The following is a 19,279-nucleotide window of genomic DNA, read 5'->3' as shown; positions in this document are numbered from 1 at the left end:
GGGATCGCTGCAGTTCCACGTTCTTCGCATTTTCACAGGATAAAGAAGGCAGAATGTACCAGATATCCACCTTAGTGAGCAAAGGCTCAGTATATATAATCTATCAAGGCACCTAATTTTCAGTTTCAGAACTCTATACTAAATACTGATCATACTTTCTCAAAAGTCATAAGAAACACTCACAGAAAGAGCATAGCAATGGAAGAGGTGAAAAAAAAAACAACCACCAAAAAAAAAAAGAAAACCCAAAACACCTCTAAATTCAAGCCAGCTACCAGTATCTTTTAGACCAGCTAGACAAACTTAATTTACTTTGTCCAGGATGCCTGTTCTCTCTCTAGTTTTGCTTCACTTAAATGCAATGAATCTTATTCTACCTAAATTGCTTCTCATTAAGTTCATCAGAGACAAATTTAGCTATTATTTCCTTGTTATGTCCTTCAGAATGAGTGTTTAATTTTCCATTCCTCCTTCATAAAATTTTGCATTTAGAGAGAGCTCAGCCACAAGTATCTAGTTCCTCTGGAACCACATCTTAAAAAACTAAAAGGCACTGGATATTCAATTTTTATAGTCATATAAACTAGATGATAAATTAGTGTATATACCGCTGCAGTCGTTTTACTGTTGCTTTTTAAAACACAAAGCAATGTATCAAATACCTAGTATTGAAAACAGGAAAACAGGTTTTCACCTCCTTTATAAAGATCCCACTGCATCAAAAAGAAAATATTTCCCTAGAACTACTCTCATAAACCTGTAACTCTTCTCTTGTTACTCATTTCTAAATTTGATGGCAGTGACAAAAACTGTTAATGTTGTTTATTAACATGTCAATCACTGTAGTGCATAGACATGAGTGAAAGGAAAGGAAGAATAAAATTGCAGAACAGCAGCACAACGACAAACAGCATAAGCTCCTTAACCACATGAGCAATTTGGCTGGGAAATGCTTTCCACTGAAAGCAGCAGGGGAAGGAATCGGACAGTTTTAAGGTGGATTTAAAGGCATTTATTCCAGGAATTGACACACGATCTGGTCTTTGTGATAACATATGCATTGTCTTGAGGACCCATCAGTTTGTTCCAGAGAGAGACAAGCTCTTTCTTTCATAGTAATTAACTATCTCTAAGTGGATATGCCCTTTATGTCATTGTATTGCATTTATACCAAAGCAACTATTAGAGGATTTTAGTTCAGCCTGAAGCCATGAGTGCCATCACATCTATTTTCTGCCTTGACTAAATTATACAGGATACAGAAAACATCAGCCTGCCAAGAAGCCTGCAGCTTGAGAGGCTGCTATGCATGTATATGTGCGTGTATAAATAAAAAAGATGTTACATTCCTCAGACAGATTTTGTTCCAAGCTTGCATAAATTCTAGGAGCAGACATAATTTTCCTTTCTTGTCTTTTTAAAAATTAAAAGAAATAAGGAAACACAAAAACGTTAAAACCTCATGGATTATAACATCCTCGAATAAAGAATTAAATTCAATTTTCCATCATTCTGTGGAGGGCTACTTATGCCATGAAATAAATACAGGAGCATTCAGACAGAGAAACTGTTTGAAGTTACATTATAAATGAAACACTTTAAAATGACAAAGACTACATTCAGCCTAATCAGATGATCAATTTAACGAGGGTAGTTAGCTAAATCATTTGTCATTAGATTCACTGATTATAATTGCTTCCTTAGCGTAACAGATTTGCATGTACCTCATAAAATGAAATCTAAGAAGGCAGCAACATGGAGGAAAAAAACCCCACAAAGAATGGCCTTTTCCCTTTACTGCTTGCTTTAATTTTTCTTCTATTACAGCTCCACAACAGGCTATAAAAGTAGCTGCCAATAACCCTAGACACAGCTGACTTCAAAGAATAGTTCCAAATCACACAGAATGGTAGGCAGGAAGGAAGGAACATTTTTTTTCCAGACCTTCTTTGTCTATTGATGTACAGGCAAGTTAATTACTACACAGTGGTAATTAGCACCCACACCAGTGGCAGGGATGGATAGCAACCCTCAGCTGTCTTTCCCACAGCATGATCCAATCTTTGGGCTGAAGAACTGGGTCATCATATAGTCAGGGATGTCACAAGAAAGTGCCATGCTGAGGATAAAAGAAGTTAGGGGAAAGCAGAGCTCTCCTAACATCACCTTATCTGTTATTTTGCTTATTTCCCTTTGACTGCTCCCAACCCATTCATCTATAACATTAGGAACCAAATTTAAAGGTATTTAAATGTCTAAATGCAAGCATTGGTACTGAAGTGGCATTTTAAAGTGCCTCTTATGGAATGACCATAAGATTTATTCCTATGCAATTCAATATAATAAAAACTACCACACTGAATCTCACTCTGCAGGAAAGAGACCTTTCTAAACATAAAAATCACATTCAAAGGGAAGGATGTACTTTAATTAAATAATTCTTAAAGCAATAATGCCTCCAAACTTAAAGTTTACCCTTGTGATTTTACAATTACACGAGTCAGGATTTGCAAGAGAACACATATACCAACCAAGTTCAAGTAAATATAGTGTATTTGTGAGGTTTTGTTATTCCTGTATTTGTAGTAGTTATGGATTCAGACACCATTGTGTCCTACACTTTTGAAGCACAGTGGTCACTGATATCTGTAAAAGCAAAAAGGATAGATTCAGGATGGGAAAAGCCTATTCTAACAGCAAGCAATACCAAAGAAGAAAGACGGAGAAAAGGGGAAGGAGGCAGGAGAGTATAGAATCAGCTCACCTAGTATCAGCCTTTGTACAGATCAGATACCCAGGTTCTTTCTGGTTCTCTTCTAAATAAGAAGACAACTGCTGAGCTATCAAACATACAGTGACAAAGATCTTTAAAATCTTTGCTGACCTAATTACTTTCACTGGGTTGTACTGCATGTTTCTTCTTAGCAAACAATCCAATGTGGTTTAGTTTACATTGCTGGCAAATATTGACACCAGTTCAACTTGCAAACAGAATTTGAGCACTACTTTCTTTTCTTTATCAGTGCCAGAGAAAGAGAATTGGTAAACTACAAAAATAAGTGCACCTTGACTGACTGTGAGAAATAAAACCAGCATGATTAAGAACAATTGTGGGCCAAGATTTCCCAGCAGGTTAAGAAATTTTATAAGTTAAGTATTGGCTGGTTTTTGTTTGTTGTTTTGCTGTTGTTTTGTTTTTTATTCTGATAAAGGACTGACCATATTGCTGGGGTAGGGGATGTTGCCTCAGAAATTGCAGGAAAAATAAACTTTATCTGGTATTAGAATAAAAGTTCCCTTATATAACTAGATTCAAATAGCTAGGATTAAATCTTTTACAGAAGATGGAGGACATTCTCTCCCTCCATTCCACATAAGCATGAAATTCTATAACCAATTTTCAACTCTTTCATGCATTCTCATAAAAGTGATAATCATAACAAATTCATAGTTGAGGTAGTATTTGCAAAAGCCCCAAAGAAAATACCATGAAAAATAGAAGCATTTATGCTGCTCACATAAAGGAGACATGTCAAGAAGAATAACTTTGCACCTGAATTTATTGTATTACCTCTGATACTGTGGAAAAGCAGGTCACAGTTCCATAGTTATGCAAGAATCTGGCAATAAAAGCAAGGATTGAGTTTCTTGACTTTATATGATGGATAACGGTTATCTTTCCTGAAATCCACTAAAAATTTACTAGCATATCTTTTGATTCATTCAAATGAATGGTTTGAAAGTCAGTTTTTTTAAGGCATATATTAGTATCAAATTTGACACCCAAAAGAAACCCCATTCCTCAAAAATCTTTTATGTACTCAAGCTTTAAAAATACTTTACTATAAGTAATTCAAGAGTTATCTGAGCAAAGGCACTACTCATTTTTATTTTTAATGTCCTATTTGGTTATAGCCCAAGTTAGGCAAACATCTCTGTTTGTGAGATCATACACAGAGGAGTGCTCTCATCTGCTTCACATAATTAAAGCATTATTATCCAAAGGCATCAAGAATAAGAGACGCTGAACTTGTATCACGAAGCCTCTTCGACAGATGGCTTGGCTGCTGTGTCACTGCCAACCAGTGCCTTCATTCCACTAGTCCCTATCCTCTTCTCCCACCACTTTTTCCTTTACTGTTCCTCCCTTTTGGTCTCTTTTGCTGTAGCACTCAAGAGACTGTAAGGTGGTCACACTGAATGCTCATTTCCCAAACAAGCAATGCATTCCTTTTCTAAGGAGAAAGCATGGTTTATAGATTGTGTCTTGAATGACTTATTACAGATTAGGTGGTTCTGCACAGAGGATTTCTTCCACATGAAGAGTTTAAGATCATATTATTGCACTTAAATATGTTTCCAGGGAATATGCAATTTCACTTCTTATTATTTTTAATTCTGTTGAGTGATTATCCAAATGTTCATATCTTTTGCTGCTGTAGTTACTTCATTAGGTTCTCCTGGCCAAACACCTACACAGGCTAGCAAATGGAAGAACAAGAACAAAGCATCTGTTTTTCTCTTCTTCTTGGCATTATGGCAGTGAATTCCTGAAGCTGTTTATGTCTCATTTAAGAAATGGGCAGAGTTTACCAGAAAGCAAGCAAAAAACATGAATTACTGAATGTTCTCATCAGCCCTTAGATGGCTGGGGAAAAAAAAAAATCCACAAATCTACTTGTGGTAATTTTTGTTGAACACCAGCTTTTTCATAGTAACTTCTTGCAAAACCAGGCCTTGGAAGTTTGCAACCCATCAGAGCCATGAGTCACAACCCCACAAGAGGAATGGACCCTATTAGAGCCACAGCATGAATGGAGGTCCCAACAGGCAAGGTAAGCAAGGTCAGGAACACTAGAGCACAGAGACAGGAAGAATTTCTTTTAAGGACTTTCATGGGGGCTAAATTGGGCCTATTCATAGAAAAAAAACAGCACAAAAAGTCTTGCTTTGTCCAACTGATAGAAATAGCTTTCCAGCACTAGCTGACTTATTCTAGGACAAATACAAGCACGACCAAACCTTTCTGTAAAACTTATTTATAACATAAGCCTTGTCAATTAAATATTCAGGAAGAACTTCTTCCAAATAGGAAGTCCCAACAAAAGAAGGTGGAAACCAGACTAAATAGATGTTATAGCTTTAAAGAACATAGAATTGTACTGACACAAATGTCAAAAAAACAAAAATACAGTACTCACTGAATACATCTGGCTTTAAAATCACTTTTGATTTTAAAGCTGTCTAGATTAAGACAGAATTTACGAAGTCTACTGCTTTGGTAACACATTCAAGAAATACTTTTGCAAGATCCATGAAGAAAACCTACCAAAGACAGGAGTGGACCAACAGCTGAAGGAACTGGAAAAATGGACCTCCGTTTATGCTCCTTCCACCTTCTCTCTGTCCTTAACCTCTTTTTTAATCTCCTGTTCTCTGCTGCTTTTAAAACCTGACTAATAGTTCTAGTGAAATGACAGCATTTCCATCCTACTCAAGATGTGATTTTACTTCAGTCCTTTGCACTAGTTTTCTTCAACTCCTGCAAATAAGTGTAGTCAAAAAGCACACTCACAGATACAGTGAGATGCAAGAGCAGCTTTTACTGGTTTTGTTATTGCTTTACTTTATAACTAATACATTATTTTGTATACCAGAAATTGTCTCTTTATGTGCAATTTCTCAATGAAATTTAAATACACAGCTGCATAACCTTTACATATATTGGCAACTATTTGCTCTGTAATCCATGCCCAAAGCTAATGCAAATATCCAAATTTGTTTATATTCCCATTAGTATGGAAGGGGGTGGGGAGGAAGATGCTCAGCTTTGAGGAGAACAACACTATTTTTTACATCTTATTCTGTAAATTTTGTCAATATGGTCTGGAAAATCAGATCATAATGCCTGAAAATTCTGATAGTCCATTTGTGATCATGCAAACATTTCATTTTCCACAGATACTAGTACAACAATTAATTACAGCTATAGCTTTAATGGGAAAACTGTTTTTTAAAACATACCTTAAAAGTGCAGAAATTTAAAAAGTCAACCATGGATCTTGGATTTTATTCAATCATCCACCAAAACCAACCACCATACAATGCAATTCAGTTTAAAGATGTGTCATAGAAACTGAGCTGAAAAGCAGAAATTGGCAAACAAATCTCAGGAATTTTGGTTAATCACCCACCGTAGCTTCTGGTTATATTGCTTGACTTTTTCTAGTGAGGCTGCATTAATCTGAGCTTGAAATTCTTCTACTGAGACACTGTCTCTATAATAGTATCCTTCCATGCTCTCCAATGCTGTAAAAAAAAAAAGAGAAAGGACAATGAAGAAGAGAAAAATCATTATTAAATATTTAGTTCTTGCCTTCTTTGTAGCTTTGTTCATACACTAGTGAATTACTTTTTAACCTTGAGGCTCCTACTGCATTGTGGATTGCTGAGCTGTTTCCATATGTCATCAAATTCATATAGATTTCTCTTTAAGATTTAATTTCCAAGAAAAATTATATTTCTTGCTGTGTGGAAAATACAAAGAAGAGTGCTAGATAGAGTTCCACTGCTCTAATTAAGGTACTCCTGCCCTATGAATGTAAATGTGAATTTTACTTCTGATAAATCCTGGAAGAAAACAGTAGCATGAGCTTGGGTAGAGGAAAAAAAGGAGTAAGGTACCAGCTACTTTCACAATGGGAGACCTAACAGCTTCTTACAAAGCCTGATTTTGGGAGCTGGGGAGCACCTGAACCTAGAGTTATTCTCTCTCAAAATGTCAGTGCCTTCTGGATCAAGTAAAGCAAACCTCTATGGAGCTCAGAAAATGCCCTCTAAGCTCATTTTCAGGGACAAGGAATGTTTCTAATGTCAAATACTTGATTATATTCACCTCCGTTACATTCACCTTACCAAAGCAAGGATCAATACAAGAACTAAGGAAGTAAACAAAAACTTCCGTAGATGGAAGGATCTTCATCCTTCTCGTATCATCACTGCACTGAAATGAAAAGGAAATAAAACCTAACACACTACTATTGCATTCTGAAATGCTCCTCCTAGCAATAGTTTTCAAAAAAGAGAACATAAAGATCATTCCCCCAGCCCCTTTAACTTAGACACTCAAAGAAGTTTAACCTTTTCTTCAGCCAGGTCAAATTAAATGTTTGAAAAGTTCTCAAAAAATTTGCACTGAAAAAATCAAGTTCTTCACATTAGGAGGTTAACCTTATTATACCATAAAACATAAGGTGAAACAGATTTTGGGGCAGAAGCATTTAAAGATTTTACAATTAGGAATATTGCCACTTTAATAATCCATACACATTCTAAGAATTCATCATCCTATCAGAAAATGAAAGCAAGAAGCAGAGTTCTGAAAGAAACATGCTGCCATCCTAAGAGTTTCAGCTGCACACAGAATATTAATTCTGCTTGTACTGCTTAATATGACCAGTTAATAAAGAATTCATTCATTGTGAAAGAACATGCAAATTACACTCCCTTTCTGCACTAAAGAATTTGCAATTCTACTTCTGTGCAAAAAAATACTAAATTTCAACAGTCAGACTTGCTCCTTAACTTCCTTGGTGCTAAATCACTCCAGAAAGCCCCCACAAAAACTCCATTTATAACAGCACATTAATGAAAACAGTTGATAATTCAGACTGTTTATTTTACTGGCATGAAGTTGGTTTTATCCAATTAGCCTTCCCAACTGGGAAACCCAGTCATCTGTGGGGCCTGGCTGGAGCACCCAGTTCTGCCTCCACAGGCACCCTGGGGCCATGCTGATGGGTGCTGGCAGGGAATCCCCCAGCATGTGCTCTGGTGCTCCTCTTTTTGAAAGGTTTAACATTTTTCTAATATATTAGAAACCTCTTTTGTAAGGAAGCTTTCTTTACAAACGTATCTCCTATTGTATTCTTGAATCTGAGATAGGATATTATGGTCTGAATGCACAGACAACTTAATTAGAAAAAAATACAGAAGGATGGGCAGGCTCAAAGGGTAGTGCCTAGGTAGACCACATCCCATTACGGGCCCAATATGAGCACCACAGGGTTCTATATTGTTCTACATCTTTACCACTGACCTGGAGGAGGTAAGTCAAGTTTGCAGCCAGTACCAAATCAGGAGAAGCAAGGGATATGAGCACATAACATAACCATGATTAACATAAACGTGGCCAGTAGACTGAAAGAAACACTTTTCCTCACTAGATACACTCATTAGATAGCACCCAATAAAATGTGTCTAGGTTTTGGCTCCACAGTACATGAAAACTGTTAATCAAATCCAGAGCTGACTAGAGGGTAACCAAGACAGCACATGCTCTGTGAGAAATTGAGGGAGCTGAGCTTGTTCAGGTTGATGTGATAGCTCTGGGCAGGACCTACTAGCCAGGGGCCATTAGCTACCAGGAGGTCAATCAGAAAACAGAGCCAGGCTCTTGAAAATGGTCCATGTTGGAAGAGCCAGTGGACATAAATTGAAACAAGGGGTGCTTCAACTCTATTGAAAGAAAACACTTTTTCACTTTAGGCCAGTCAAGTAGAGGAACAGTTTACTCAAGAGGTTGTGCAGTTTCTGTCCTTGGGTGTTTTCTACTTGATAAAGACCCAAGCAACCTGGGCTCATCTCACAGCTGATGCTGCTATGAGAAGGAGTTGGACTTGAGACCTCCTGACATCCCTTCCAATCAGAATTACTCTAGGATTCAATTAAAATCTAAAATTAAAAAAGCCTATGAAACTAAGAGACTATGTAGCAATTTTAAATAAGTTTAATATTAATTTCAAATAGAATGTCATTTAATTATATTTATTTGTTGCTGAGAACTCAACTCTACCTTAGGAAACAGAGAAAACTGAATGCCAAGAGCTATAGCTCAACATTTTCAGACCTCAGTCCTGCAGATCAGGATTCTTTTGAATGTATACACTTTAGTATATGGCCACACAAACTGGTTTTACAAGTGGAGGGATGCATAACGTAGCCTGAGTAAGCATTTCAAAACTTAAAAATGTCTATAGTCCAATTCCTTCAAATACAGATGTGTCATGTTAGGCATGGAGTTATGCAATACAGAACAGAGCAACACAGAGATAAAGAGACTGATGTGCACTAACTTGGGCCTTTGATGATATTTCAAAAACCACGATTTTCTAAATGTTCCATTTGAAAGCATCATAAACCATTGTGTTTCAGTCAGGCAACAGCTTAGCTCTGTTAAGCTTGGGAAGCAAGAATCCACTTCACATAAGAACTTACAGATTTCTACATTTGTAGCTAATAAATTTCAGTTAAAGATGCGGATGGCAGCCCAGACAAACATCATAGGAAAGATGTCAAAAACAGGATCCCATTCACTTATTAATGAGGAAAACAAAATCCAAAATAATGATTTAAACACTAGGATTTAACTTATCCAGGATTTCTTATTCTTAGAATCTAATGGGCTTTTTTGGAGGGGGATCCTTGAAAAGTAAAGAAATTTGCTATAATAAAGGAAAAAGAAATGTTCTATATTACTGAAAATTATTTAGCAGATGTAATGCTTAAATGAATCCTTGTTCTTTTCCTTTAGCTGACTACAAAGATCCTTACACTAAGAATCAAATATTTTGGACTTCTGGAAACAGAGAGTGTAAAATCTGTAAATAAATTTGGTAGCATGCTGAATATCTTCCCAAATCTAAAAAAAAAAAAAAAATGTATTTCCAGGATTTCATCTCAAGAAAGACATTTTCTGTTCTCTTTCAGTCACCTTTTTGTCTGCTCTACTGAAATGTGTCTCCTATTCAGTTCTCTCATTTTCCCCTCTGACTGAAATCAGTCTGTTCAAAAGCAACCCATTCAAGACTGTCTTTATTAGTTTGTTTAAATAACTTTATTAGTTTGTTTAATTTCAGGGGGCTTATTTTTTAAAAATTGTGTGGCTTAAGTTTACAGTAAATTTGCCTATATGTTCATGCCTTTTGTTTGCCATTTCCTTTTACATCCTTGTTATCTGTCAGAGCCCTCCTCAAAGCCTTCATTCACATATCTGACTTCTGCCTATTCCACACAGACCCTGGAAGCCTTTAGCAAGGTATGGGAGTATTTTCAGCTTCCTCTGAAATGGAAAGGAGCTCAGGGCAATCAGCGCCTCACATTCACCACCTCAGGGAAACAAACTCCAAGCTCCTGATGAGCGTAATGACACTGCAGCTAATGCAGGCTGCTTGCAATTTATGAACAGTCTGAGCATCAGTGCAACCATTTATCACTTCAGCAACGTTTGCAGTGTCAAAACTACAAAAGCCTGAGAATGTTATTTAAGTGTTCATAACATTTTAAAGAGACAGAATTCTCAGGGAACATCAATTTTTGTCCTTAGACTTGAAGTGACAGAAAAGATTATGATAGCATTTGGCAAGATTATGATAGCATTTTGGATTTGATAGCATTTGGTAAGCCTAACACTTTTTAAAAGCAAGTTTCATTGTCTGACTATTGTCCACTAATGTCTACAAAGAACAAAACAATATTGGTAAAAGACAATTCTATGCTGTTGGAATCATCTAGCAGTTATAAACTTAGAAATGTATAACCATACCTCTATTTTTTTAATCACAAATCTCAGCATTTCTTAAACTCACATTTTAATTCAAAGTTCTCAATTAATGCTCACATTAAACACAGTTTAAATATAAGCATTTTGCCCTTATAGTTAGAAAGGACTTAAATCAGGGTAAATAAGTAGGAGTTTAAAGATAGTTGAGTATTATGTGAAAGAACTGGGTGGGAAAAAAATTAAACCTCAAGTTACCTTGTGAAAAAAGCACTGGGTGGATTTTAAATCCTCCATTCTTCAGTCTTTGAGGAAGCTGTTCAAAATGGTAACTATCAAGGTAGAAGAAAACCTTCAGGGTCTGCCGGCTTCCTTCTGCTTGGTATGTGATTGGTACATCTAAGAACACAGTCAGTGGTACCGTTTCATTAAAAGCAATGACACATCACATTCCTGAAAATTTTGCACCCAAAATTAGATAAAAAAATCACTGCAGACCAAAAAATAACACATGCAGTATTTTACATTATGTTCAGTAACGTTGTGGTCACTTTGGCCCTACCCATTATGAAGAATTAGATAAAAGAAAAGCAGCAACTAAGCAAAATACTAAGCAAAACAAGCAGTTGGCAGCATTCTACTTGTGTTCCCTGTAAACCTGCAGAAAAAATGTTTGTAAACCTGCAGAAAAATCTACATACAGCACATAGTCTGAAATCACTGGAAGGATACCTTTAGCCATATTTCACATGCTTTCCTCAGGTGAAAGATGTGTAAGGCCAGTGTGATACATAGATTCAGATTCTCCTCAGATTTGTGAGTGATCATGGCTTGACTTCACAAACAAAGATCATCAAGGTCTGCCATGGCCCTTTGGAGCATCGTGCTGAAGAAGATTACTAATAGAGTGGGTGTGAGAATGCTGCCTTGTTTCACACCCTTGATTATTGGGAAGGATTCAGAGAGTGCATTGCCATATCTAACATGGCCCCCCCGATCCTCACGTAGCAGGATGATCATTTTGAAGAATCCTGAGGGGACATCCTAACTGTGATATGTCTGGTATGGGAGGTACATGCCACCACCAGCATAGCTCGCAACCTCCCAAGGGCATGCAAGGGGGTACCCGTGGAGGGTGTGAAGGATAGAATACAAGTTAATATACAGTAGCTACCAGCATATTCATTAAATTATTATTAAAAATCAGGACTCAGCTAAGAAAACAAATGTATTGTGGTAGAATACATAAAATGTAAGAACACATTAGTGTAGAGTTCAGGGCAACTACCACTATCATTTTAAAGTTACAATGATTCCCCAGCACACATTGTGTGTATTATGTCAGATGAACAAGTAATGGCCATTAACAAAAGCTGACAAACATTTTCCATTTAGCTGAATACTCAGAGGAAGTCAGTTTAATTCAATTCAAGCTTTGTATATATTTCCTGTTTATGTATCTTTTCCATACATAAATTTCCAAGTTGAAAGCAGTAAAACCAAGATTTAGGGATTTGCATTAAAAATATGTAGTTTTACACTTTGTACGTATATTTTTTTATGCCTAAATGGAAAAGACTCCAAAGGAACAATTTCCACTATTTTTTGTAATGCTAAAAGAAGCTGGTTTGGTTTTTTTTTTTCTTCTATTGATTATGTAGAATCATAAATAGAAAAATCAAATTTGCCAGTTCCTTTTCTTCTGGAACCACAGCCAGGATGACTGTGGTGTTAGACCTTAAACGAAGAGGAAATGCAGAATTTATTACAATCCTAGAACACACAGACTTCCCATTTATTGTTCTTATGTTTTAGCATCAACACTTCCGATGGAAGATGCGACAGGATGAAGAATTCATGACACAGGCATATGCCATGCTGCTCTAAGTTGTAATGTTTTGGCAGGTTTTCTTTTTAAGAGAAACACTTTGAAGAGTTTCCTTACTTGAAATAAATATGGCCTTATATGGGCTGTTTCCTACCTGGCTACAGACCCTGTTCTACTGAACTCTTCAGGGCATGAACAGCTTTGTGGAGGAGCTTTGGGTCTTCTGGTTTTGGTTATTGCAGAAGTTCTCTCACGTGTGGTCTTAATCCAGCTTTAGAAAAGCTTGATGTGAAGCAGACATGCTTTTCTCCCTTCCCGGGGGAGTTATGAGACTTAAAAAATGAGTGCTTTTTGCTCACTAAACAAAGTTCACTGCAGGAGAACCTCTACTGGCTGAATATATATTTCATAAGGGAGTGTCTGAAAAGGAGGGAATAAACAGAGTATAAACAGCAAAGACTATGTCTTGCTGCTAGCTGGACAAGTATTGGGAGGAAGGGTTCAGGTCTCTCATCGTCTGAGCGAGCAGCTCTCCCAGGAAACTTCTTGCAAAACTTAAAGCTATCTTAATAGTGTTTGCCATCTCCTTTCAAGGAACTCTTCCAAGCTTTACTTTGTCTTTCAGGCAATAAAATGCAATATTTGTTATGCTTCTCCAACGCAGTTGCATTTCTCTATTAAGATCTTCAAGCTTATTTTACACTTGGCTCTTCAATAACAAGGAGATCTTCCAGGGACTTTCCTGATGCAGTCACACACTCCCAATGGAAAATTTGATTCAGCAGTTTTTGCCCCCAAAGTTACTGACATTGCCAGATAATGACTCTACATTGTCACTGATGTTAGCTGTGTTTCAGTAAATCTTGGAATATTAGGAGAGCTACAGATCTACTAATTCCACATAATCCCAAATTATATAATATTCCCTATGGGAGATAATGTTCTAGGAAAGAAAAATGTTACAAACACACAACGTGTTTCTGACCATTAAAGCCCAGATATTAATTACTCACTCGCAACTAGTGGTTCTGGCTCCGATTGTCTGAAGTAAAAAGTAACTTTTTCCAAGTCAAACAGTGCAACCAGTGTATCTTCTAGCATGGCTTGCTCATCAGCCTAAAAAAGGCAAAAGAAAATGTGAAATAGTCATTTCATCCAGATGTTTTCCCTACCGGAAATACTGTGAGAGCAGGACATAAAAGTAACTACAGAAAGTTGCACAACAGTGATGCAGTGTATAACCTAATTAACTAATAGACAAAGTAAATATTTTTGTTTCTATTGGCAATTTCCCTTTTATTACTATTTCAAGATTATTAAAATGAATATTATGGTTAAAAAACCTAAATCAGTAATTTATAGCTATCATTATTTCTAATTACTTTTATTCTAACAATACTGTGATTATTCTTTATGTAAAATACCAGACTTCAACAGATTGTCTGGACACCAGGTCTAGCTTGTAAATTAAAAGAAATGTGCAAAAAAATCTTTTTAGCATATTTTCTTTAGAAAATGCTATCATTTTAGCACTTCATTCATCAGCCACAGCTGAGTTCACCATAACCACTCTACATACCAATAACTGAACCAGTAGTTCAGAACAAGTATAGCTCGGGGTGATTTGCACCTTCACCTGCAAAACTTTAGATGCAAATTAAGTAGATAGATATGCCAATATTGTGATCTGCACCTATGGTTCACACCTGAGCTAAAGAAATAACTAAAAGGATTCAGGCTAATTTACTAAAAAAGGCTCAGTAAATCAATTACTTGGGACAATTTACTGAACCTTTAATAAGGAAAATAGTCATCTCCCCATAAGATTATCTTGAGAGGAATATGTAGAGCAATTACAGTAGAAATCAATAATCACTTAAAGTAATTCAAATCTTTATACAACTTGACCCAAGCATTTTAAGTTAGCAAAGGCTAAATGGTAATCTGAGGCAAACATTTTTACTCCTCTCAGAACTGTAACAGTAGGAAAGCAAAGAATAACTAACTAGCTGACTATAAAGTGAGAGTAAACTTTGGTTCACTGAATTCTAGAAAGGAAAAAAAAAAAAAGCAATGATATTCCCTGTTCTATATACTGAAGTAGTATTACCCCTTGTATGTATGAAATAGCAAAGCTGTGAGAAATAATTTGCCTCCTGGTCCAATCTATGAAATCTCTATGGACAAAGGAAGTTTATCAGCAGAATAGTCTAAAAACCATTTGGCGACATGGGAATCTGTACAACTGCTCATTCTTTACTGAATTCTGGCCATAATGAATGTAATTTCCTTCAAATACCCTTGTTTAAAATAATACAGATCATTTGCAAGCACAATAGTGATGAGAAGGTATTGAAAAAGTTGCCTTAAAATACTTTTGCCACGGTTAAGACAGTTGGGCAGGAACAACTAAATTTCATTTCATTTTCAATTTGACAATGCATACTGCTGGGATCTCATTATGTGAAAATAGCCAAGTGGCCTCCATTTTCACTATAAGAGATTTTCTTTACAATCTTGAAAGAAAAACCAGTAGTATTCAGAGCTGCTGTCAGTTATTTTGTGATAACATCACAACTACACACAAGGAATCCACAAGATAGGAACCAATTCCATGTACTCTTTGACTCAGAGGACTTTAACACTGGGACATGCTGGTGCTGCATGGTGCTAGAAAGTATTCAGGACCTAAAACATAAGCCCAAGCTTCTCTGTGCTTTCTTCACACACTCCCCAGTATGGATAAAGAGTCCTCCTTTTTCTCTCAGTATTTGACTTTATCTGGTTTTAAGCTTCATACCTGGTCCTGACATACCCTGTCCCACATAAGCCCACGTAGGAACCTCAACTACCTGTGAGGTAGTTGTCCATACTAGCTTCAGTCAGTGCTCTCCAATGAGGCCATGAACTACTTTATTATGATTTAGAAATACCTTTATTTTTATTAACACCTTCTGCTTCTAAAGTTTATCTGGTCCGCTCTTCAACTATTTGCTAAAGAGATAAGTAAAAGAAAGAAGACCTTTGATACTAGGAACTTTGTGTGTTATTTGCATGGGTTTCATACAGTAGGATGCAACTCCAGAGGCTGAGCAGCACACTTCCTCAGGTTAGCAGGAACCAATCTATTGGGAGAAGCAGCTTAAATGGCTGAAGAAGCACTTTGGGTAACAGGGGATTAGAGTAGTGCAGAACCATGTCCCTTTTTTTATTGTTTAAGACACGGCTCTTTGACAGGCTTTGTGAAGAAATAGCAGATATCCAATTTACCTGATAGGCTACAAGGATTTGCCCTAGGATGGGAGAAGTCCTTCAACTACTACAGACTTGTTGTTTTTTGGGGAAGGGGGATGATAAAATTATCCAAACCAGGTATTTTATTTATCCTGCATTGTGCTTAATACTTCATTCAATTCCAGGAAACAGCAGGAGTGAAGGTGTAAACTCACTATCTGTAAACTCAAAACAAACATAATACCTTTGTGGAAAACATATTTCCCATATCACAAACATTTCCCAGATCTGTAATTAACTTAATCACAATTTCCAAATAGCAGCTAATTAAGTAACAGAATAAGCACAAAGGACACAGAAAATTACATTTATAAACGAGAATGTTTAACTGTATCCCTGGCTCAGGGAGAAAACACAGGCTGTGTTGGTCACAGCCACATGAGGAGTCTTACCAGGTTAGGTGAGAGCAAGGACTGGAAATGAAGGAGAAGACCTGCACTGGCTATCTGTTCCAACCATCTTCTGCTGGCCTCCAGTGTCTCCATTTCATATTCTTTGTTGTTGTCAAACATGTGATTTAAGGCCACCATTAGTTGCTCTGAAAAAGCACAGACTGTGGCCACTAGGCTCTGACAGAAGACCATGTCTCGCCTCAGTTGTATCTCGCTATCTGTGATGGGTAAATCCAGAAGAGGAAAAGCAAAAATAGAGCAGGAGATTAATTACTAGCAAAGGAATGGACGTGTTGGGTTTTTTCTTTGCCAACATCCCAAGTAATTTTAAAGTAACTTATAAATTTACAGCCTAATATTAGTCCCAGTAGATAGCACACAAAACTGTCACTGTCCCCATGAAAAGATTATTCTATGTACTTTTGATTTTACAAGGTGACAGATATGAGTCAGATCTCTGCTGTGAGATCCAATGTCAGAACCAACTGGGCACAAAAACTTTCCATAGAGAAAAAAAGATAGTCAGAACCTCTTCATGACTGCATCATCTGGTCAATACCACAGCTACCAGCTGGGCAGGGCAGATGGACAGCCTGCTGTAAAGTGTAGACAGGACACATAGGAATGTTGCTACCAGAACACAGTTTATCTAAATACTATCTCTATATATATACATATGTATGAAATCTCTATAAAACAAGCATAGAGCAGCATCACATATGCTGCAAGAGATTTATGGGTCAGGAAAGCCAAGGACAGGCCTCTAGGTAGAAGTCCATGGCACCATCAGAGGCTGATTTAAATTAAGAGACTAGCTAACCTATCAATTATTCCAGAGGGCACAAGCATTAGATTAGCTAAAGGTCAAAAGAGTTAGAAAGGGAAACATGTTCTCAATAAAGCATAGAACTGAGGTGATAAATATTTAATGCTTCCTTCTTCCTCTTTGCTGAAGGTCTTCGAGTATTTTTATCATTATGAGCTGCTAGGCAAACATCAATCACAAATGGTACTGGCAGACTTAATCTTTCTCAGAGCAAAAGAGGTCTAGGTGATATTGAGGTCTTTCCAAAGCCAAAAATCTTTGTCCTCGTTTTTAGATTCCTCTGCCTCTAAGAGGCTTAGCTTCTTTTCCACCTTCTCTATGGAGCTGACAAAACTTGAGATGACTGGATAAGTCAGAAATAATCCTGTACTCAGAAAATTAATACTGACTTTAAATATTTGCTTTTCTTGGACTCCAAGTATATCTCAGATTAACACAATTCTATTTTTCTTATGAGATCTTCTTCAATCCTTTTCCTTGACAATTGATAACAGTGACCACTCCTTTACTATCATTTTGATTCTATTTGTCAGCCTCTCAGTACCTCAGGAATGTTTTGCATACATGGTCTAATCACTGCTGCTTCTGCACTCTGACTCACTGCTTCTTGTTTTGATTATTAAAATTAACCTCTCCTTCTGTCCAATTTCTCATGTTGTTCAAAATCCAGTACAGACATAATTTTCATCTTTAAAAGCTCTATCCATCTCCATCTCTGTCTCCAACACAGATTCTCTCTCCTCTCTTTGCTCAAATTTATCTCTGTCTGTCTGACAGTAGCTGACTTTCAGGGCCTTTCTCTCACTGCCTGCTTCTGAAGGCAGTAAAGTGTCTCCAACACCCCACCTCCAAATCTCATTTATTACTATTTGAGTATCAGATACAGCACACGAGAGACTTTTGGGCTCTTTTTACAAAAAAATATTGTAATTCAAAATAAATTCTACAGTTCACCAACTTATGAAATCATGTAAATAGGGAAAACTGATTTTTTAAAAAATCAGATTGGGGTATTTCCTCATGTCACTTCTTATTTATGACACTCAAGGAACTACTAACAATATGTATCAGATCTGGAAGAAATCTGACAAGACAGGAGTGTTATATACCCCTTTATAAAACTGCTATTATGTGTCATGACAAAATCATGAAATAAAAATGCATTCATATAGTGCTGCAGATTGGTTAAAATATAATAATATGTAAAATAAATAAATAAATAAATAAATAAATAAAAATAATAAAAATACATAGTAATTATTGCTTTTTTAGTCAAATGTGACTGCTGACTTATACAACTACAAATGACAGAGAATCTTCTGCCCCAAGTATTACTTTCTAAATACTGATTTACTGACATTTAATTAGCAGCAGCACAATTCCATTATATATATTAGAAACTGTGTGGGGTAATGGTAAAACGATACACAAAGTAAACTGACCCATCCCAAAAAAGGAAGGAATTAAAAAAGTATAATATCTAAAAAATAAAAGGAAATGTAAGGTAAGCCTGGAAATAAACAGCAATGAAGAGACAACACAGAAGACAGTAAAGAGGAAAGAGTCCCAAAAGAGAAAGACAAGATAAGTACTGTGCACAAGCTCAGTCAAGCATCAGCTACTTCATCTGACAAGAACCAAAGCAAATGGCCAGAAAAGATATTTTGCATTGAAACAAAATAGATTTTAAAAAAGTGTACTATTTTTTAGAAATGTCTTTGCCATCCTCATTGTAAACACAAGGGTAAATTGTTTATAATCAGGCTCTCGTATCTGAGATTTTTCCCCTTTCTCTAAATGCAATATTATCTGCAATGTCAAAAAACATCTCATACCACCCACATTCCCTTCCCCCAGTCTCAAAACAAGAAAAATTACCTGTATACTCAAGAAGTGCCAAGAGTATTCGTGCCTTCACCTCTTAAAGAAAAAAAAATATATTGAGGACATAGTTAAAAGTGTTTTCATCAACATAAGAAGTAATTTGTAGTTTCTCATTTTATACGAGTGCAACTCCAACTTCTAGCACAGGCAATCCTGATTTACACCTACAAGACAGTAATGAGTCTAAACTTCACTTCTTCACTTCTGATAATAATCAGAAGTACCCAGATGTAGAGAAGACATATCCAGAGGCATATAAAGAGTACATATGTATACACCCTTAAACTTGTTGGCCAGTGCCACAGAGCTGCTATGGTGTATATGGACAATAGGACAATAGGGGAATATGTTGCCCCCTACTAAAACTAACAAAGTTGGTTTGAAATTTGAATATGTTTGATATGAAATTGTTTGAAATGTCAGTACAACTCAGATGATGGAACTGACATTGGAGTTGGCTTTATCAACAGCACTGTCTGGGTTCTGTGTGGACTTAA

General features: G+C 36.5%; 1 protein-coding gene across 1 annotated transcript in view; it reads right to left on the bottom strand.

Annotated features, from left to right (window-relative positions):
• The window catches only part of PREX2 (phosphatidylinositol-3,4,5-trisphosphate dependent Rac exchange factor 2), a 174,680-nt gene that overhangs the window by 33,640 nt on the left and 121,761 nt on the right, over positions 1-19,279 (bottom strand). Inside the window, exons 31-35 of the mRNA XM_030445602.1 lie at positions 18,777-18,818; positions 16,073-16,290; positions 13,400-13,502; positions 10,817-10,957; positions 6,195-6,309 (exon numbers count right to left, since the gene is read on the bottom strand). Coding sequence (XP_030301462.1) covers positions 6,195-6,309; positions 10,817-10,957; positions 13,400-13,502; positions 16,073-16,290; positions 18,777-18,818 — 619 coding nt within the window. The remainder of the gene's footprint in view (positions 1-6,194; positions 6,310-10,816; positions 10,958-13,399; positions 13,503-16,072; positions 16,291-18,776; positions 18,819-19,279) is intronic.

This window comes from Calypte anna, chromosome 2 (genome assembly GCF_003957555.1).
Source record: "Calypte anna isolate BGI_N300 chromosome 2, bCalAnn1_v1.p, whole genome shotgun sequence".
Lineage (NCBI taxonomy): Eukaryota > Metazoa > Chordata > Aves > Apodiformes > Trochilidae > Calypte > Calypte anna.
The sequence above is the reverse complement of the archived record's forward strand: the minus strand, read 5'-3'. Positions and strand labels throughout refer to the sequence as shown.